The sequence below is a fragment of the Theobroma umbraticum genome, unplaced genomic scaffold (genome assembly GCF_002168275.2).
Source record: "Theobroma umbraticum cultivar Fairchild unplaced genomic scaffold, ASM216827v3 scaffold_146.0, whole genome shotgun sequence".
In the NCBI taxonomy this organism is placed as follows: Eukaryota; Viridiplantae; Streptophyta; class Magnoliopsida; order Malvales; family Malvaceae; genus Theobroma; species Theobroma umbraticum.
The window spans coordinates 7,606,864-7,624,580 of NW_018397265.1; the positions used below are offsets into that span (position 1 = coordinate 7,606,864).

The 17,717-nt window shown below is 36.2% G+C and overlaps 3 protein-coding genes and 1 long non-coding RNA gene across 5 annotated transcripts; 2 read left to right on the forward strand and 2 right to left on the reverse strand.

The window, feature by feature from the left end:
- Positions 1-1,766: 1,766 nt before the first annotated feature.
- Positions 1,767-3,210, forward strand: LOC149526825 (uncharacterized). The gene is made up of 4 exons (XR_016351648.1): positions 1,767-1,865; positions 2,177-2,247; positions 2,364-2,510; positions 2,973-3,210. It is a non-coding gene; the product is annotated as an uncharacterized LOC149526825 (long non-coding RNA).
- Positions 3,211-6,058: 2,848 nt separating this feature from the next.
- On the reverse strand, positions 6,059-7,710 carry LOC110422459 (transcription factor WER-like). The gene is made up of 3 exons (XM_021436383.1): positions 7,320-7,710; positions 7,066-7,195; positions 6,059-6,533 (listed from the first exon to the last, which is right to left on the reverse strand). Exons 1-3 carry the CDS (start codon positions 7,447-7,449, stop codon positions 6,122-6,124), a joined length of 672 nt encoding a protein of 223 aa, XP_021292058.1. The 5' UTR covers positions 7,450-7,710; the 3' UTR covers positions 6,059-6,121.
- Positions 7,711-9,361: 1,651 nt separating this feature from the next.
- Positions 9,362-14,425, reverse strand: LOC110422458 (uncharacterized). Of its 2 annotated transcripts, none has more exons than XM_021436382.2 (10): positions 14,286-14,425; positions 14,079-14,153; positions 13,915-14,001; positions 13,701-13,757; positions 11,142-11,234; positions 10,417-10,489; positions 10,238-10,313; positions 9,989-10,079; positions 9,649-9,772; positions 9,362-9,512 (listed from the first exon to the last, which is right to left on the reverse strand). In XM_021436382.2, exons 1-9 carry the CDS (start codon positions 14,334-14,336, stop codon positions 9,653-9,655), a joined length of 723 nt encoding a protein of 240 aa, XP_021292057.1. In that variant the 5' UTR covers positions 14,337-14,425; the 3' UTR covers positions 9,362-9,512; positions 9,649-9,652. The 2 variants fall into 2 exon arrangements, with proteins under 2 accessions (XP_021292057.1, XP_021292056.1); XM_021436381.2 differs by having other exon boundaries at positions 9,362-9,516.
- A 161-nt stretch (positions 14,426-14,586) lies between these two features.
- On the forward strand, positions 14,587-17,588 carry LOC110422457 (pentatricopeptide repeat-containing protein At4g21300-like). The gene has a single exon (XM_021436379.2). The coding sequence runs from the start codon at positions 14,602-14,604 to the stop codon at positions 17,047-17,049; it is 2,448 nt and encodes an 815-aa protein (XP_021292054.1). The 5' UTR covers positions 14,587-14,601; the 3' UTR covers positions 17,050-17,588.
- The last annotated feature ends 129 nt before the right edge of the window (positions 17,589-17,717 follow it).

The following is a 17,717-nucleotide window of genomic DNA, read 5'->3' on the forward strand; positions in this document are numbered from 1 at the left end:
AAATTTTAATTAAAACTTGAAAGGGTGGAAATATTTTGCCCTTAATTAATTACCTCTCTCTATCATTTCGTTTCATTTCCTTAGAAGGGTAATCAAAACAAACAATCAAAGTCCATTGAAATTGAGTTATTTTGAACATGTAAATGAAAAAAAATATCTCTACACTTATTTCAATTAGCATTAGAGTTTCATTAATTCAATCAAAAAAATTATTTTATTATATTTATTTATGAAATTAAACTCTTATTATTTTATTATACTCAAACAAATTTTTATATTTTGGTTTGTACATACATAATCTTTTAATCTTAATAAAATGTTAAGAATCGTTAAATTCAATACCATTTGACTTTAAATCTGACTATTGTTAAATTTTTGTTAAGATTAATAATTTAGTTATTTGGGTACGACAAAAATATGAGAGCTTTTAGAGCTAAAACAATTTTCTTGCTTTTCCACGTGAATCATTCTCTCTTCTTACATTCTCAAAATCTGTCTCACTAATTGTCTTTTTCCAATCAAACGTAAACGTTTTTCCCACCAAGAGTGTCTTATTCATTTTAGAAGTGGCGAATCAATTTGGAGAGGGACCATTCACTTTTTTTTTCCCTTTTCTCTCCTTTTTTCTTTTTGCTAGCAAGACCTTTTTTTTTTCTACACCCTTTTTCCTTTTTTGTTTCTTTTATTAATGGTTTGGAGGCTTATCATCCATCATTTTCTCTTATTCTCTCTCTTTTTTTTTTTTATAAATCAATCAAACAATTATCATTCGTCAAAATTTAAAAAAAAAATTCTCCTATTCTCCTTTTTCATGAATCAATTAAATATTTTTTTCTCTTTTTTTTCTCTCTAAACCAAATAACTATTAATATGTATTGAAGGATTTGGACTTTTCTCTTATTTTCTTTTTTTGTGAATCAATCACACAACTATCATTCATCAAATTAGAAAAACCCTCTATCCTATTTTCCTTTTTCGGTGAACCAATCAAATAATTTGTTTCTATTTGGCTTTAGCATATATTTTTTCAGATAACTGGATTGACTGACTCTAAACACTTGGTATAACTTTATTAAAATATTTTCTATTATTTTATATAATTTGCTATGGTCTTATAAAAAAAATACGTTACTTAACAATTTACGATACCTAATGTAAAAATCCAATGTTAATTGTTTTTGCTTTATATCTATTTGTATAATTAGTGACTTTGAAATTTATATTTAAATAGTTAATGAAATTTTATGTTAAAATTTAATTTTATTTTAAAAGTGATTAATTTTTGTTTCCGATCGAATCATTGACTTAATCGTATGATTACTTTTAGCCACTTTTTATGCAAAATCATAAATCCACCATTGAATATTATGGTTAATACAAATTAAAGGATAAGTATTTCTTTAGATACAACAAAAAAATTCTGATTTCTTTAAATATTTAAGCCACATATTTATTTATTAATTAAACACATCTCACGTCCTATACATAGCTCTTTTCCGATCGCTTATGTCATTCTGTTTACATTACTTTATTATGTCTAGATTAATTGAAACATATTACTTTGATATAATAGGCATGAACTGTAAAGGTATTTGTCAAAGTGGAGATGATTACAAAGTTAACAGGTGTGGAGAGAATTCAAGATGGAGGGGAATTTCTTTAAGGAACATCCAAGAAATCAATAATTGAAATAAGTGAGGACCATGTCTTGGAAGCCTAAACTCAGCCTATAAATAGCAGCTTGAAGCTGCATGAAACGTGTATATCTTAGCTTTAATATCTCTATACACGTGTTAGCCAAAGTGTTTGGAAACGAAGCCTGTTTTCTTCGTACAAGTTCGAGGCATTATTGCTCCTTAGACAAGGTTAGTTCGTTGATTAATTTTGAGACGTAGAAAGTGAGCATGCCTGCATCATCCATGTTAGAGTTCAAAGAAAGAAAAACGATATACCCGATTTCGTTGCTTACGTTCAAAGAGACAAATTTCATTGTCGACGAGTTAATTAAAATAGAGATCTTATGTATTAAAGATCTTTTAGTCATGATATTGTTGCATGTGGGTGAGTGCCATGCATGCTTTTCTTGCTCCAAAGGGTTATGACTCCATTGCTGGGTGAGTTCCATGTCATGCATGTTAGAATTTACTTTTAACTGTAAAGTTTGTGAATTTTGCAGTAAGAAGGCGTGGAGATGGCTAAGCAATCTCCTGAAGTTGTTGTTGAAGGACTGAAGAAGATTCTCATCAGGTTTCAGTATCCAATATTCGGTTATCTATTCAGAGAAAATAATATTAGGTTTATTAACCAAGGTCTGAGAATTGCAATTAATAGTAGATAGGACTAAGAAAATATTTATATGCTAGTTGCGGGGAGAAAGAAGGCCTGGATCAGGAGGTTCAAGGAAAAGTTGAGAGGCTTATTGCTGAGCTCCAAGGGAAAAGGCCTCCATTCGACCCAGATGCTCGAAGGATTGAAGATGGCTTTGACTTCTTCAAGAAGAACATATATGAGTAAGATGGCAAACTCTGACTAGAATTCATCCCTATCTGTAGCAATTTTGAAGAACTTAATGTAGTTTAACTTTTAACCAAACATTGTTTTGACTTTGTTAGTCCAATTATGCAAAAAAAAAAAAAATTTATTTTTTCTAAGCTATAGTTCAATGCAAACAAAAGATTAAGAGATCAGGTTTGTAAATTCAATTAGCTGTAAAATTAACTAATCATTAATAACAAGTCTAGTTATCTTTACGTGTCGACTTTAATCAATTTATTTGTCATATTATATATAATCCGAAAGATGTTTCAAATTTATTAGCTTTCCACCAAAGTTTTTAAGATTTCAATGTGGAGGGTAACATTCTACCTAGATGCTGCCCCAACATGTTTCTGTCATCAAATTGAACAAGGATATATTCCATGGCTGACCATCTAATTAACAGAAAAGTAATCAATCCACAAATTGTGATGCAGGAATCAGTGAAGAACTCGATGGCAAATCTGCTGACTTATCCATTTATGAGAAATGCAGTGGTGAGTGGAACTCTGACATTGAGGGGAGGTTATTATGATTTTGTGAATGGAACTTTTGAGCAATGGAAGATGTGTACCGAACCAATGCCTCCAATGCCTATGCCCTTCTAAAAATATTTGCAAGTTTTAGACACTGAAGTCTCATCCAGAGACAAATTAAACTTGTATGAATAAGGTAGAGAAGCCATTGTGAGCTTGGTTTGCTCTTAAAATAAGTTGTATTTGTCCTGCTCTTTCACTATCTTCTTTTCACTTGCTTGATCAATTGATTACCTATCTCTGTCTCCTTTCTTTTTCATTATCTTAGAACAAAGTTGGGTAATTAAAAAAAACATAATCAAAGTCCATTAGAATCTGGATGAGAGGCTGAGGCCTATCAGCTGAGACGAAAACTAGACTGTCACTGTTTCTATTGGGGTTCCATTAAAGCTACAATCCCAGCGCAAGCTTCCACAATTAATATATGCCCAAGAGATTACTGTGCAGTCAAAATGGGCTAATGGCCACCCCACATGAACTCTCGTCTTCCCTATGAAGTTTCTTTGCTTTCGTAATATCAAAGGAGTGATAAAAAAAATCTCACATGAGATAGTTTGAATGTATAAATATAGAAAGAGTCGTTTTACTTATTGTTATTAGTTTCAGGTTGGATGTCTATTTAACATTTAACATGTTATAAGAGCAGGATTGCTTCTCTATTATTGTCTTGTTCCTAATAGATTATTTCGTGATAGCTTCATTGTCTTCATATGTGAAAAAAAGTATTGAATGCTGATAAAGAAATCTCATGTCTGATAAGAATATTCTAGGTATATAAATATATCAAAACATTTTCACCTATTATCAATTGGTGGCCATATATATATAAGTAATCATGGTCGCCATATTTCCATCTAAAATGCCATTACCTAGCTATCAAATACATGGGTAAGTGCAAGCACATGCATGATCTTAATCTGGTTTCCAACCTTGATGTGGACGGTAACTTATCCTAATCAACATGGTTCAATGGACCACCACCTTCCTCTACAAGGTTTGAGCAGCCAAATGTCCCCTCCTTTTCGGTCAGGCACCTCTCCAGTGATTCATAGTATGAGAGAAATTTATGTGCTGCACCATGATTGCCTATCATTACATCAATTAAAAGGTCAAATGTTCATATCATTTGAATATCACTTAACAAAAGTTATCTAATGTTATCCAAAGAGAAAAAGAGATTAATTTTTATTAATTGTCTTATCAATTAATAATATAATATTATTTCGTATGCTTCACAGAATCTAAAACTCTTTACCTTTGTCCTCAAATTCATAATTATGCAATTAATTTACAACAATCTTTATATATATATATATATATACACACACACAAAAAGATGATAATGGTGGGGATAATGTCAAGTTTATTTTTGTGTTTTGTATGCTGATTATTAATCCTCGGGTATTATTGTAGGATTTTTCTCATAATTAAGACTCGTTTTTGTGATTTATCTGTTAAATCGTTTGTTATATATCAATAAACATTGAATTTATTTTATTAAAAAAATAAATAAATAGGACCTTTGTTAAAGGTCGTATTTGATGATATGTGAAAGGACCTTTGTTACCACATGAGCATGTGACTGTATAACCTGCTAGAAACCTATCTCCCTCAAAAATTTATTGTAGTAGAGAGCAAAGAGACAAACCCACTTTATTTTTCCTTTCTTTCTTGTTATGACTTTCTCAGTGCGAATGAGTTTGTCTTTGAAAGTGAAATTGAGTAGAATGAATGTGAGCAGGCAACTTTATGCACATTATTTCAAAAGGAGCAATAAGTTTTGTTGAGTGGTGTAGATGACACATTCAAAAGCAAATTTGTAAACAGGAGCTGCCTTACTTGCCTGTATCAGACAACAAGGTCCATGCCCCATCCCCTTCCGCTGCTTGGCAGAGAGGCCATGGTGGTGTTGATGAAACCTTTTGTACCATGATTTTGATGGGTCCAAGCCCCTTTTGTTGTCTTCATGCAATCCGGGATTTGTACCATTATGTAGAAACAAAAAAGCAAAGATTCCCCCTCTGTCCTCTCAGATTTCCAAAGTAACATTTCTCCTCCATATTCTGTGCCTTTTTATCTATCTCAATTTACTTTGTAGATCATAGAGAGAATGGATGATCACGAGGAGAGGAAATTATTGTGTGAAAAATTTCAACTGTGCAATGATCATTGATGAGGATAGCAACCAAACAAGAAGAAAAAAACAAAGGTAAAAGGAACTGTAAGTATATACAGTGGGTAAAAGCCGATGCCAAGCCTGGAAAGATTGATGTTTTCCTGGTCTATTTGTTATCAGAGGCACTTGGTCTTTCTGCTATAAAAGCTCTGGTGGTGAATTTCAGGGTGGTTCCATGGCAGATAGCTTTCTAACGACATTAATTTCCACCTCTCTTTCAGACTGGTACAATCAATGTGACACATCGACGAAGGATTCTTGGTCAATGAGGGTAGCACCACGTTAATTAATTCCTTCGTGCTCGCCGTTAATGATTTAATTTATTTAAAAAATATATGTTAAAAAGATAAAATTATTCATCTAAAGATTAATTTTTTAAAAAAAAGTGTAACCTTTTATATATTTATACTAACTTGTGACATTTGGCGATGTGTCAAACATTATTTTTAACTAAATACCATAAGTTTTATATTTTATAACAAAAGAAACAACTAGATTTAAGTCCATCTAAAATATGGACGAGAAATTAATTATATTATATTTATGATTAAGTATGGTATCTATAAACTTGATGCAACAAGATCATCTTTCTATCTCTCCCTACCCTAGCCTCAGGTATTTAATTTGCAATAAGATCATCAATAATTGTTGTCTGGAAGGCTATAGCCATGGCTTAGCCCAATCTATGTCGAATGGCATGTAACTAGCACATGTAATTCAGACAAAATAATAGAGACTATATATCTATTTATTTTTTACTTTATAACCTAAGATCATATACATGCATAAAATATTTATATATGTGCACCAATTGGACCTAAAAATCTGTTTTCATTAAGGAGCTTATGAGATTACAAGAAGGGGAAATTGCTGTTTACAAGCCAAGCCAAACAAAATCAAGAGACTCATCTAAGAACTCCATCAGATTGGGTGTATGCGACCTAAGCTCGTTATGGAAAAACCAAGTAGAGCTTTCGTAGTCATCAGTAATGGCAATCAGCCCTTGTGCACCCTCGCAATCAACTGCATTTTGAGAGTCCCCTTCTGATGCCGTAATCACTTTCGGGTTCACATGACCTCCACCATCACAACTATGGGAAAGTTTAGAATTTTGACTGGAAGATGTACTGAAATCCTGCCTTGATTTCCCGATCGAAATTCGTGAAGAAGCGTTAACTTTATTTTTTCCCTTCTTGATACCAAGCTTCTTGCTCAAATGAGTGTTCCAATGATTCTTCACTTGATTGTCTGTTCGTCCGGGAACCCGACCAGCTATCAACGACCACCTTCAAGGTAAGAGTGATTGAATTCAGTATATGTTTGAACAGTAAATGACAATGTAAACAGTCCCCCATTTGTGTAGAGCAGCTGTAACTATATATATTAATTAGGTACACCATGATTACAATGTTTGTAAATGGATGACTATAATTACTGGTGTAGAAATGGCATATATTTGCCAATAATGATCTTCCCACCAACCAACAGCTCATACTTGTAAAGACAGCTTTGATTACTGGTGGAATCCAAAGTGGTACCCAGGATTGGTCAGGAGAGAGAATAAACAAAAGGGGGAGGGGCTAGAATTAACATATACTTAAAAGCACTATTAAACTTTTAGGACGGAAGGACAAGTAAAAAGGACTCTTGTCACGTGGTAACATATCACGGAAGGAATAACAACGGGAAGAACAGTATCTCCTCTGATACAACAATGGGAGGAGCGGTGCTTGCTCTGATATAATCACTCAACAGATGTGGAGGTGTTTAGCCTTCTTTTGGCCTGAAATTGAAAGAAGGAAAAAAAAATGTACGAACCTGTTGCCAAGGAGATTATGAAGGCGAATGATAAGGTCATTTTCTTCCTCAGAGAAATCGCCACGCTTAACACCAGGGCTAAGGTAGTTGATCCACCTCAATCTGCAGCTTTTGCCGCACCTCTTCAAGCCTGCACCCAGAGTGACAAGAAACAGTCAGATTTAGTAAGTTTCTAGCCATACAACACCCCCACCACCGACGCCAACTTAACCAGCTTGCTTCTAGGGAAACTTAACAGCTTTGTTACAGCTAACCTGTAATCTTCGGAATCCGATTCCATTTCCCTTTGCCATGCACCCGTACGTAATCCATTAGAATCCTATCCTCCTCCACTGTCCACAGCCCTTTTTTATAGTCACTACTCTTCTCTTCCATATCCCTCATTGCAGTTAAAAAGTAACCTGGGCTCTTTTCTTTCTAAGAGAAAGAGAAGAAAAAGAGAGGCTGGGAAGTGCTCTTAGATAATTTGGGAAGTTTCATTAGCAGTAGCCTGCTGCCTATATAGTTGTGTAACAGTGTGATAGTGAGGAAATTTAGGAAGGATGATCTTTGTGTGGTGGTGGGTTGGCTTTTCTAGGGACACACTAAGAAAGGGTTGCCAAGGCCCATATGTAGGGTCCGAAGCTAGCCTTTAGTCAGGAACGGTGGAAGGGGGGTATCTTTAATTTTGATGTATACGATTATAAAATTGAATATAAATATTTTACCTTTAACTCGCTGGAGCCCTATTAATAATATCTAACAAAAAATAAAATAAATACAGAAAGTAGATGGGCTTTATTAATAATATCTAAGTAGCTATATATGCACATTGTTTTCTCTGGAAAATGGCTAAAAGTCACTCTCAGGGTAATGCAGCTTGAGGCCATCATCCATCTAAACAAAAATAAGAAATGTGAAATCTAGGTGAATGTTAGTGTTACTTTCCTGTATCTGTGTTCAAAAATGGGATCACATCCCCCACTTTTCCTTTTTATCAATTTACCATGACAATGAGCTAGGGTCAGTACTGCGAGGTAGAAGAAATATTCCTGCCTTTTTGACCTGGTGGTATGAGTAAGGGCAGAAGTGAAAGAAATCTGGTGAATATGCAAAGTTGAAAGACATGACAAGAAATCTGGGTCAGGTGATACAGACAGAAAATTTAATATAAGAAAAAGAGCGAAGAGGCTGCAGCTGTGGGGGATCAGACAGACACCCCATGAAGTCCTAGAGAACAAATTTTGTTGGTACAAGACAACATTTTACCAACTCATTGCCAGTGCTAGATGTAAAGAGAAACGATGAGAAAATAGTTTTACTGATTACTACTCTTTAACTTATTCTACTCAACGGAATTGGATCCTTCTTTCATATGGAAAAACCAGATAAGTTTCTGCAACAATTTTGATTTCAAACCCGTGACTCATCCAAGCAAAAAATTCTTGACTTTGGAGCTTACAACCTCCTGAAACAGAAGTTATTCCATGCAATGTTCTGTGCCTATTGGCGCTTTTCCAAGAAAGTAAAAGAAAATGGTATATGGTCCAAGAAGAAAATCGAAACAATGGAGAGAGATGGATGAAAAACTAAAGGGTATTTAATGCAGGAGCTGTATTGAATGGAAATGGGACAGTTCTGAGCATTGATTGCATGGGGGCAATTAGCAGTTGTTGTTCTGAATCTGTGGTGAAGAACCAGGCGGAGAACCTCCGTTCAGGTTTCGGTTGTCCACTAAAAGATTGACAGGACCTTCGTTTTCGGTTTGTCATAGTCAAATTTCAGTTCATGCGATGAGTTGAAGTGAATAAAAACAGGTAATAATCTATCAATTTCTATCATATGTGTGGAATTTTCGTTAATGAAAATTGGACCAATTTCTGATAGAGATTTTCGTCGAAAATTTCAAGAATTTTCGATATCAAATCTATTCATTCGGCCTCAATTTTTCTTTAATCAATCTCCGATTACAAGGATTTTGCCCCTCTGGTATTTTCCTCTTACAAAGGTTTGGTAGTGTTCGATATGTACAATATCTAGACTGGACTACTGAATGATGTTAAAGCTACAGGTTTAACAATTCACCAATCTAAAATGATGATAATTAGAAGCAATTTAAATAGAACATTGAATCCAATTCAATGGAACAATGTGTTCTTTTGATCAGCTTCAAGCCTCAGCTGCTGCTGGAATACTTTTAACAAGTTCAGAAGCAGAAAACTGATAAAGAAAATCAAATGCCAACAACCAAGATTTCCATGATACATTAACAATAACTCACTCATCGGTCTTCAGTGAGTATATGGGGGGGGAAATAGGTCAAAATGACTGTTTAACTGCTCATTTAATGCAAGTAAGGCCAATGGATTTGGCAGTCATTGCTAACTTTGAATGGTATCTGTCTCTCACATGTACCTAACTTTATCAACCTGACAACTACTGTGTTCTGAGTATGTCCATGGAGTCGTCTAGCTACATGAAAACATTGAGATTTATGCCAGACATATAATGAAGCAAAAAACAAAACCAGATGAAACGGATTCAAAAGCAAGGAAATACTATATACTACAGATTAGGAGTTATCAAAATAAATTTTCAACGAACTTGATCATTGGATGTTCTTAAGCAAATGCTCCACCATAATTATCTGCTGCGCTCCACTTAGGGATTCTGAGTTCATGATTGCGTTAGCAACAACAACGATGGTGTCTGGAGTGGCAGCATTCACCTAGAACAAAGTAAAATTTTTTAGGGAGAATTACTGTTAGTGTTGAGAAATTTTTACTGACTTCTTTTGTTAAAAAAAAAAATCAGTAAGTGAAAAAATGCCTAAATCGAGTTTTTCAGTTGGCCCAATAATAGAAAGGAACTGTAACAAATTAAATACAGAAATTAAAATATTGCTTAACCAAGTGCAATAAAATTGCTGCCTCAAAGATCATACCCAAACCCGGCCATTTAAGCCAGCAGCTATTTCAAAGGAGAGTTTCTTGCCAAGAGCCTCAAGAACTGGACATGTTGGTGAACTTAACAGCCTTCAAAATGGAAAGAAGAAAAAATGACCAAGTCAATTATTATTCCACTCAAATGAAAAGCCTAAAAGCTATCTAGATGCCTGTAAGAGAAAGAGTTAAGATGGACCCTGTAAGAAAGAAAAAGTAAAAGTATCTCAAATGAATACATAGCGCCTCACTTTCTTGATAGACCAGTTGAAGTTTCAAACATGTATCCATCTTTGAGGGGGCCAAATTCAGCTGCTTTCCCACTGGCTATAAATAATAAAGATTTCCAAGGTAATGTCCACAAAATCAAGACATTCACAACGAAAAAAGGCATTTGTTATGACAAATGTAAAGCATGTTAGTGACTAACCATCAGTGCAGGACAGTTCAGGGTTCATGCCAAAGTTTGCCTTTACAACTCGGAGATAAAGAAGAGTACCAACCTGTAACAAGAAGCATTATACAAAAGGAAGCAGGGCTGAGACAAGATGCTACATTACAAATTGAAAACACATGCACACAAATTCAAAAAGCAAACCACTTTCCAATATGTAACTTAAAATTTCGAGAGAATTTATCCTTTGGGTTTTTAACAAAAGCTTCCTTCATTAATCTTTAAACATCGTTGGTGAGCGTGCATAACACTTTTGGATATGATGGAATGTTAATCTCACAGAAGATAATGAACACAGAGTGCTGCAGTGGAGCATTGGTGCCCAGAAAAAGGAAATTCAGTTGAAATATGGTGACTGCATAAATATGCACTCCACAATGCTCAGAGTTGTGCCATCTAAAGCTTTGATAAAGTTACATGTACATCAATAAATCACGGATGCTGTGCATGATTCTGGAAGGTCCAAGGTTCAAATAAGACAAGGGTGCTTGCAGCCTTCTCCTAGCAAGGAAAGTTTCCTCAACATGTAATGTGCCTCTCCCAAAAGATGCAATCCATCAATTGCATTGAAAATGAGATTGAATTATGAAAAGAGTACATAAATTTCAGCGCACGAGTTACTATACAGCATAGGGACATCAAGATGAAACACAATGGCTTTGCAATTAATGAAGATACATATGACCTGAATATGTTCACACCTCAAACTTCGGTATATTCCTCCTGGTCCCCCCTTCAAATGCAAGAACAGGCAAAAAGGCCAACACAGGTCCTTTGATGTCAATAAGAAAATTCTGGAAGGGGAAAACATAGAATAAAACAAGGAATAAGAAAAGGTAATCTGAAGTTCAGAAAAGCATGTGTAGATTTTGAAATTATGAAACACAAGGAAAATGGATCTATATATAAGCAATTTATATCAACATACAGATTGTTACAACCGGAGAGGACATGATAAATCAACCAGATTCAAACCAGGTATAATTATATAATTACTTTGAAAGCAATAATGTTTTTGCTTGTGTTAGGTTACTTCAAGTTGAAGAATAGAACAGAGGAAGCGCCAAATAATCGCCTCCACCTAATTTCATTCTTTTGCCTTTAATCACAAAACCCAAACAATTTACACTACATAAGGGGACTTTGACAGTGGCAAAGCTGTAGCAATTGCCTTGAAAGCTAAGGGGGAGCATTGGGTGGTTCGGTCAGCCTCAGTTCTGGAGGAGGCCACAACCGATCAAGCCAGCCGGGGTGGTGGAACCGACCGCCACTGACCGAGCCAAAGGAGAAGCAGATCAAACTGTGACCAACCATGGTCAATCAGTTAAGCGGTCAGTTTTAACAGTTGCAAAAGCAAATTTGGCATAACAAACATGGCGGTAATGGTCATCCTCTCAAAGCTTTCAGTTGAATCCCTGGCACGTTTCAGTTGTGTTTGAAAGCCTTGGTCTTCTTCGTTCCAAACCTTTGATTTCATTACTAAACATTAAACATCACCAAATCAACCTCAAAAACAACAAGCTTAATCTCCTTCTCAAACGTTGTCATAGCATCATCCTTGATGACATCCATTATTTCTCAACACTTTCAACAGCAAAAGGGGAAAACCTTTTAGTAGCAGAGAACAATCACAGTTCACTTACTCTTTTTTAAGAATTGTTGGTATGCCCTTGTAGTTTCAGGTCCTTGTAATGGATTTCATGGAAGAAGCTCAGCTGAAACCCCTGTGAGCATCATGAGTAGTTCTCAAAGCAAAGAGTGAAGGGATGATCAGAAAGAGGAGGTTAAAGAAAGGTTAGACCTTAGCCTTTCACTTTATAGGGGTCGGTTTTTCAGTTGGTGTTGGGGGGAAGGATTCCCCACTGACGGCTGAACCGATCAACTGCCCAAACTGCCACGATCAATAGACTCTTCAACTGGAGCCTATTGACCAAACCTTTTTTGACCGAAACTGCAAGAAACAGTTGGTTGGGCGGTTTCAAGCACCCAGATGCTCAGCCCTATTGAAAGCACAACACCATGCCACAGGTGCTGCACCAATGGTCAAATTCTCTCTTCATCATACAATAGGAAACAGACTCTTGTTTAATTAAATCTGTCCATCGAGGTGGGAAATGCAAGCCTGGTTAAATGAAAGAAAATCATAGAGGGACTGCTACCAAAATCTGAAAATCAAAGCCAACCTTCCACTTAGTCATGGAACTTATAAGAGAGACGGGAGACCTTCTTGTGAGAAAGTCATAGTTATTAGACAGAAATCTTCATAAGAACTTGCCAATGAATCACTTGTGCTTCTCCTTAAGTATACTCTCTCGACATTCTGGCTTTAATAGGCCTTGAAAATTTCGGCAGTGGTAACAATTTAGTTCACTTCCCAATTAAGTGTGCATAACCCGTATAGCTAGTTGATCTTGGCACTAATACATCTTGGAACCATCAGCATTAGGAAGTGAGATTTGAATGCATCTTTGTTGTTATTTCTCAATAAATTAAATCTAATTGCATATGTCCTCTCTATTGCGTTTTGTCACCATACAAAATACTCCAGTTTTCAGCTTCAAACGTCCTCAACTAACCTCATTGAATGGCCTCACATCATGGTTAACTTTGTTCATATAGAACCAACAGGTTGCTCATGGAGCAAGGCAAACACACATATGATGGGCCTGTTGCCATCTTTGCCACTCCAAGTGCATTCTTCTCTTGTAGTTGAGGAGATGAAGAAGGATAGAAAGGTAAGAGCCAAAAGCCAGTTACGTGATAGACATTCTACTGGTCCGGAGATTTACTGCATTAATAACAACTGATGAAGTGCTACTAAATTCTACCAAAAGACGGTTAAGCTTCTTCACTCTTATAAAATCAGTCTTAAAAATTTCATATCGAATCTGTGGAATTCCAATCTGATCCTTGAGAATATGCTCCAAAATTTCCTGTCAGTGTCTATTAATTGTACATCAACACTTCTCTATGATCATATTAAACAATAGACGAACAAATTACAATAAGGCTCTGTTAACATAGCTGGACTTTCATTTGTCCTTATTCACCTTCAGCTTGTTAATACAGACAAGCATGAGAGAAGAAAAAAAATCTCCAAACTTTCAATTTCCTTGCATAATCTATCCACCCACTGAAATACTTCATAAGAAAAGAACCAAACTGATTTCACTCTCCTGAATATCAGCATGTAATACAAAAGACAACCAATTACAGAACAATTTCACATATAGCTAACAACCAAATAAGGAAGTACTTACATCTGCTTTCGAGTCCACCACAATACCAAGAACAGCATCTTCCACGCAAGGAGTATACTGTGTAAAGAAAGCGTCATATTATTATCCTATTATATTAAAAAAAAAAAGAGGGTCTTGGGGGGATAATCAAAAGCTTTTACTAGCATCAATCAAGAATGCAACATTCACTCATTTTTTTCAATAATTAAGGAATTAAAAGAGCATGAAAACTAACCCTTTTCTGAGAACTTTCAACCCAGTACTTATTTGGTTTTGAGAACCTAAGTGTTCCAGCCTTCATCACAGAAATAGCATCACAATCCTGGGAAAAGAAAACCCACCCCACTCTCATTATCATTCATTAAAGAAACTTAGAGATAGAGAGAGAGAGAGAGATACCTGACGAAGACCACCACCCAGCTTGATGGTCTGGTTGGTCATGGAGGAGAGGTCGAGCACCACATCCCCTGGAACCTAAACACACCTCAGAAACAAAACAGCAACTTACATATACATAAGAAGAAAAACAGGGAGAGTTGAAGAAACAATTAAAAATCGAATGGGAGGTAGAAAAAGAAGAAGAAATACAGAAAAAAGATTACTCACCACTGTCGAATCAATGAGGCTAGCCGGCGAGCCTGACTGTTTCTCTTCCATTAAAAATTTAGCTTCTTTAGAATCCGGTTTATTCTCTTAACACCTCTGTTCCGACGCTGCCGCTACTGCAAAACGAGCGGACCGGAGGGAGCTTTTCTTAGTTTCGGCTTGGAGGGTGAAGCTCTGCTAAGAGGAAACCCCTTTTATGACATACATAAAACGCAGCGTTTTATCACTGTCCCGCCAAAAAGTCAACCGAAAAAAAGGCGCTTCTTTTAGTTTAAGAGTGAACTAGATTTTTTATGCCTCTGAGGAATTCGAGAAAATGGAAGCTATAAACCTATTCAATCGCCATTCATTCAATATACAGCGTCAATCTAAGGATCAAGATAATCATCGATTGTTTTCTGGGCTACCTCATTATCCCAAATATATTTCTTTTATCAAAAGACCATCTTCAGTTTTCAGCAATTCTCAAACTTTCTTCATTTCTCTCAATTTCCTTGAAAAGCCATCTCAGAAACCGCAATACCAACGTGGGTTTTCAAGGAATAAGCTTATTATGGAGTTTACAGAAAATGGATTGTTCGAAGATGCCATAAGGGTTTACCTTGAAATGCTTCAAAATGGTTTCCAAGTTCAAGATTTTAAGTTCTTTCCTTGTTTGATTAAAGCATTTGGTGGGGTTTCTGATGTTAAAAGAAGCAGGCAAATTCATGGTCATGTATTAAAGTTAGGATTTTTAGCTGATGTTTATGTTGTGAATGCGCTTTTGGGAATGTACTCTAAATGTGGGGAAATCAAAGATGCGGTTAAAATGTTTGATAAAATGAGTGAAAGAGATTTGGTTTCATGGAATTCAATGATTTCTGGGTTTTGTCAATCCGAGGATTACTTGGATTCGTTGATGATCTTTAGTTTGATGGTTAAGGAACATGGGATGTTCCCGAATCGGGTAGGTTGTCTCTCTGCTCTCTCATCATGTGCTTCGATTGAGTCACGGATTCATGGGAGAGAGATTCATGGATTTGTTGTGAAAAATGGATTGGAAAGTGATGAGTTTTTGGTTAGTGGATTGATTGAAATGTACATGAAATGTGGAGATGTAAGGAACGCGGAACATGTTTTCAAGAGTATAATTAATAAGGAATCAGTGAGAAGAAATACTGTGATTTGGAATGTGATGATTACAGGGTATGTTTCTAACGAGTGTTTGTCAGAGGCAATGGAATTATTTGTTGAGATGTTGGAGTTAGGGATTCAACCGGATTCTTCTACAATAGTGGCTGTTCTAGTTTTGTGCTCAGAGTTATCAGATTTAGGCATAGGAAAACAAATTCATAGATTGATATTTGCATTTGGATTAGAAAATGACAAAAGAATTGAAACAGCTCTTATCGAGATGTACTTCAAATGTTGTCATTCTGAAGCTGCTATGAAAATCTTCAGAAGATCTCAAAATGATAACTCAGTCATGTGGGGTGCAGTTATATCAAATTCTGCTCAGAAGGATTGTCCCATTGTCGCGCTGGAATTGTTCCATAACTTTTTGTTGAAATATGGCTTCCCTGATTCTCTGATGCTTTTGGCTGTGTTGCGAGCATGTTCGTCCTTGGCTCTTAAGTCTAAAGGCATGGAAATTCATTGTTTAGCTGTTAAAACAGGATCCATCTCTGATCATTATGTTGCTAGTGCCCTAGTTGATATGTATGGAAAATGCAGAGACATAGAGTCTGCTCAAAATGTTTTTTCTAGGTTACATCTGAGAGATTTGGTCTCATGGAGTGCCCTTATATCTGGATTTTCTCAGAATGAGAGGGCTGATGAAGCTTTAGCAGCATTTCGTGATATGCAGTGTGAGGGAATCAGACCAAATAGTGTAACAATTGCATGTATTCTCTCTATTTGTGCTCACTTGTCAGTTAGGATTCTGTGTAAGGAGGTTCATTGTTTCTTAATACGGCAAGGGTGGATGTCCAATGTTCTTGTGAGCAATTCTCTAATTGCTGCTTATGCCAAATGTGGGGACATCAATAGCTCATGGATTATATTTGAGAAGATGCATGAAAGAAATGAAGTATCCTGGAATTCGATAATATCTGCTTTAGGAATGCATGGCCATACGGACAAAATGTTTGTTTCCTTTGAAAACATGAAACAAGCAGGCATGAAGCCTGACCATGTAACTTTTACAGCCCTTCTTTCTGCATGCAGCCATGCTGGGATGGTTGCTATGGGATGCAAATTTTTTGAAAGCATGGTTGAAGGATACAAACTTCAGCCTCAAGTTGAGCATTATACTTGTATGGTTGATCTTCTTGGACGAGCTGGCCATCTAAACCAGGCATATGATCTGATCATGTCTATGCCTTGTGACCCAGATGATCGTGTCTGGGGTTCACTTCTTGGATCTTGCAGAAGTCATGGCAATGAAAAGCTGGCTAAAGTTGTGGCCAATCACATATTCAAACTTGATGCCACAAGCATTGGTTATCGTGTCCTCCTCGCAAATCTTTATGAAGATTTGGGACAACCGAATGAAGTTGTTAAGGTTAGATCAGAGATTAAAGACATGGGGCTTAGAAAACAGCCTGGATGCAGTTGGATTGAAATTGATAACAACATTCATATATTTGTTGCGGGTGATTGTTCACACCAGCAATTAGAGGAGATATATGCTGTGGTAGAGAATTTAACACTAGAAATAAAAGGGGCAGGATATGTTCCTAATTTATCCTTAAGAAGTTGTGTGCCTGATGTGGCCGATTTTTAAGGGCTCTTTGCTAAGAGTGACAATGTTTTTGCATTACTGGCAACATGTGCATAGAAAATTTAACCAGACCAGACCACTGGATAACACTTGTAAACCTAATGGTAGGTTTGTACTGCCATCATTGGTGGCTAGTTGCTGTCTGCCGGTTGAGGGACTGAGATACGAGACTGATGACTGTAAAAAGAACACTAGCTTACTTGAAGGCATTCATGAATTGAGCTGTGACATGCCCTTCTCAACGTATCCATGCTAGCCGTTTTTTCTTGGTGAACTTGAGGGTATATTTTTGCTTGTTTGTTAACCCTTCTTTTTCAAAATTTAGGTGTTCAGTTGGTTTTCCGGAGCTCTCAACCTGCATGCATTTCAAGGACCGAGAGAACAGGGAGCCACATCCTTTTTGATTAGAGGTGGATACCTGATAGTTGAGTGTTGTATTAAGGAAAAGGCAAAAAGCAATTGTCCTGCCTAGAGTCCCCACCTCTGTAAACAAGGGATTGAGTTTCCCGATTAAATGACCAAGGGAAGTTTACATCCTTGAATCTGTAAGAATCCAGATTAAATATGTTTGGAATGTTTTCAATGTTTAACTTATCTCAGGATACCTGTATGCCTACTCTCTTTCCTTCTCTCAGTGCAATTTGTCTTTGGCTCCAAATTTTTTGCTTGTA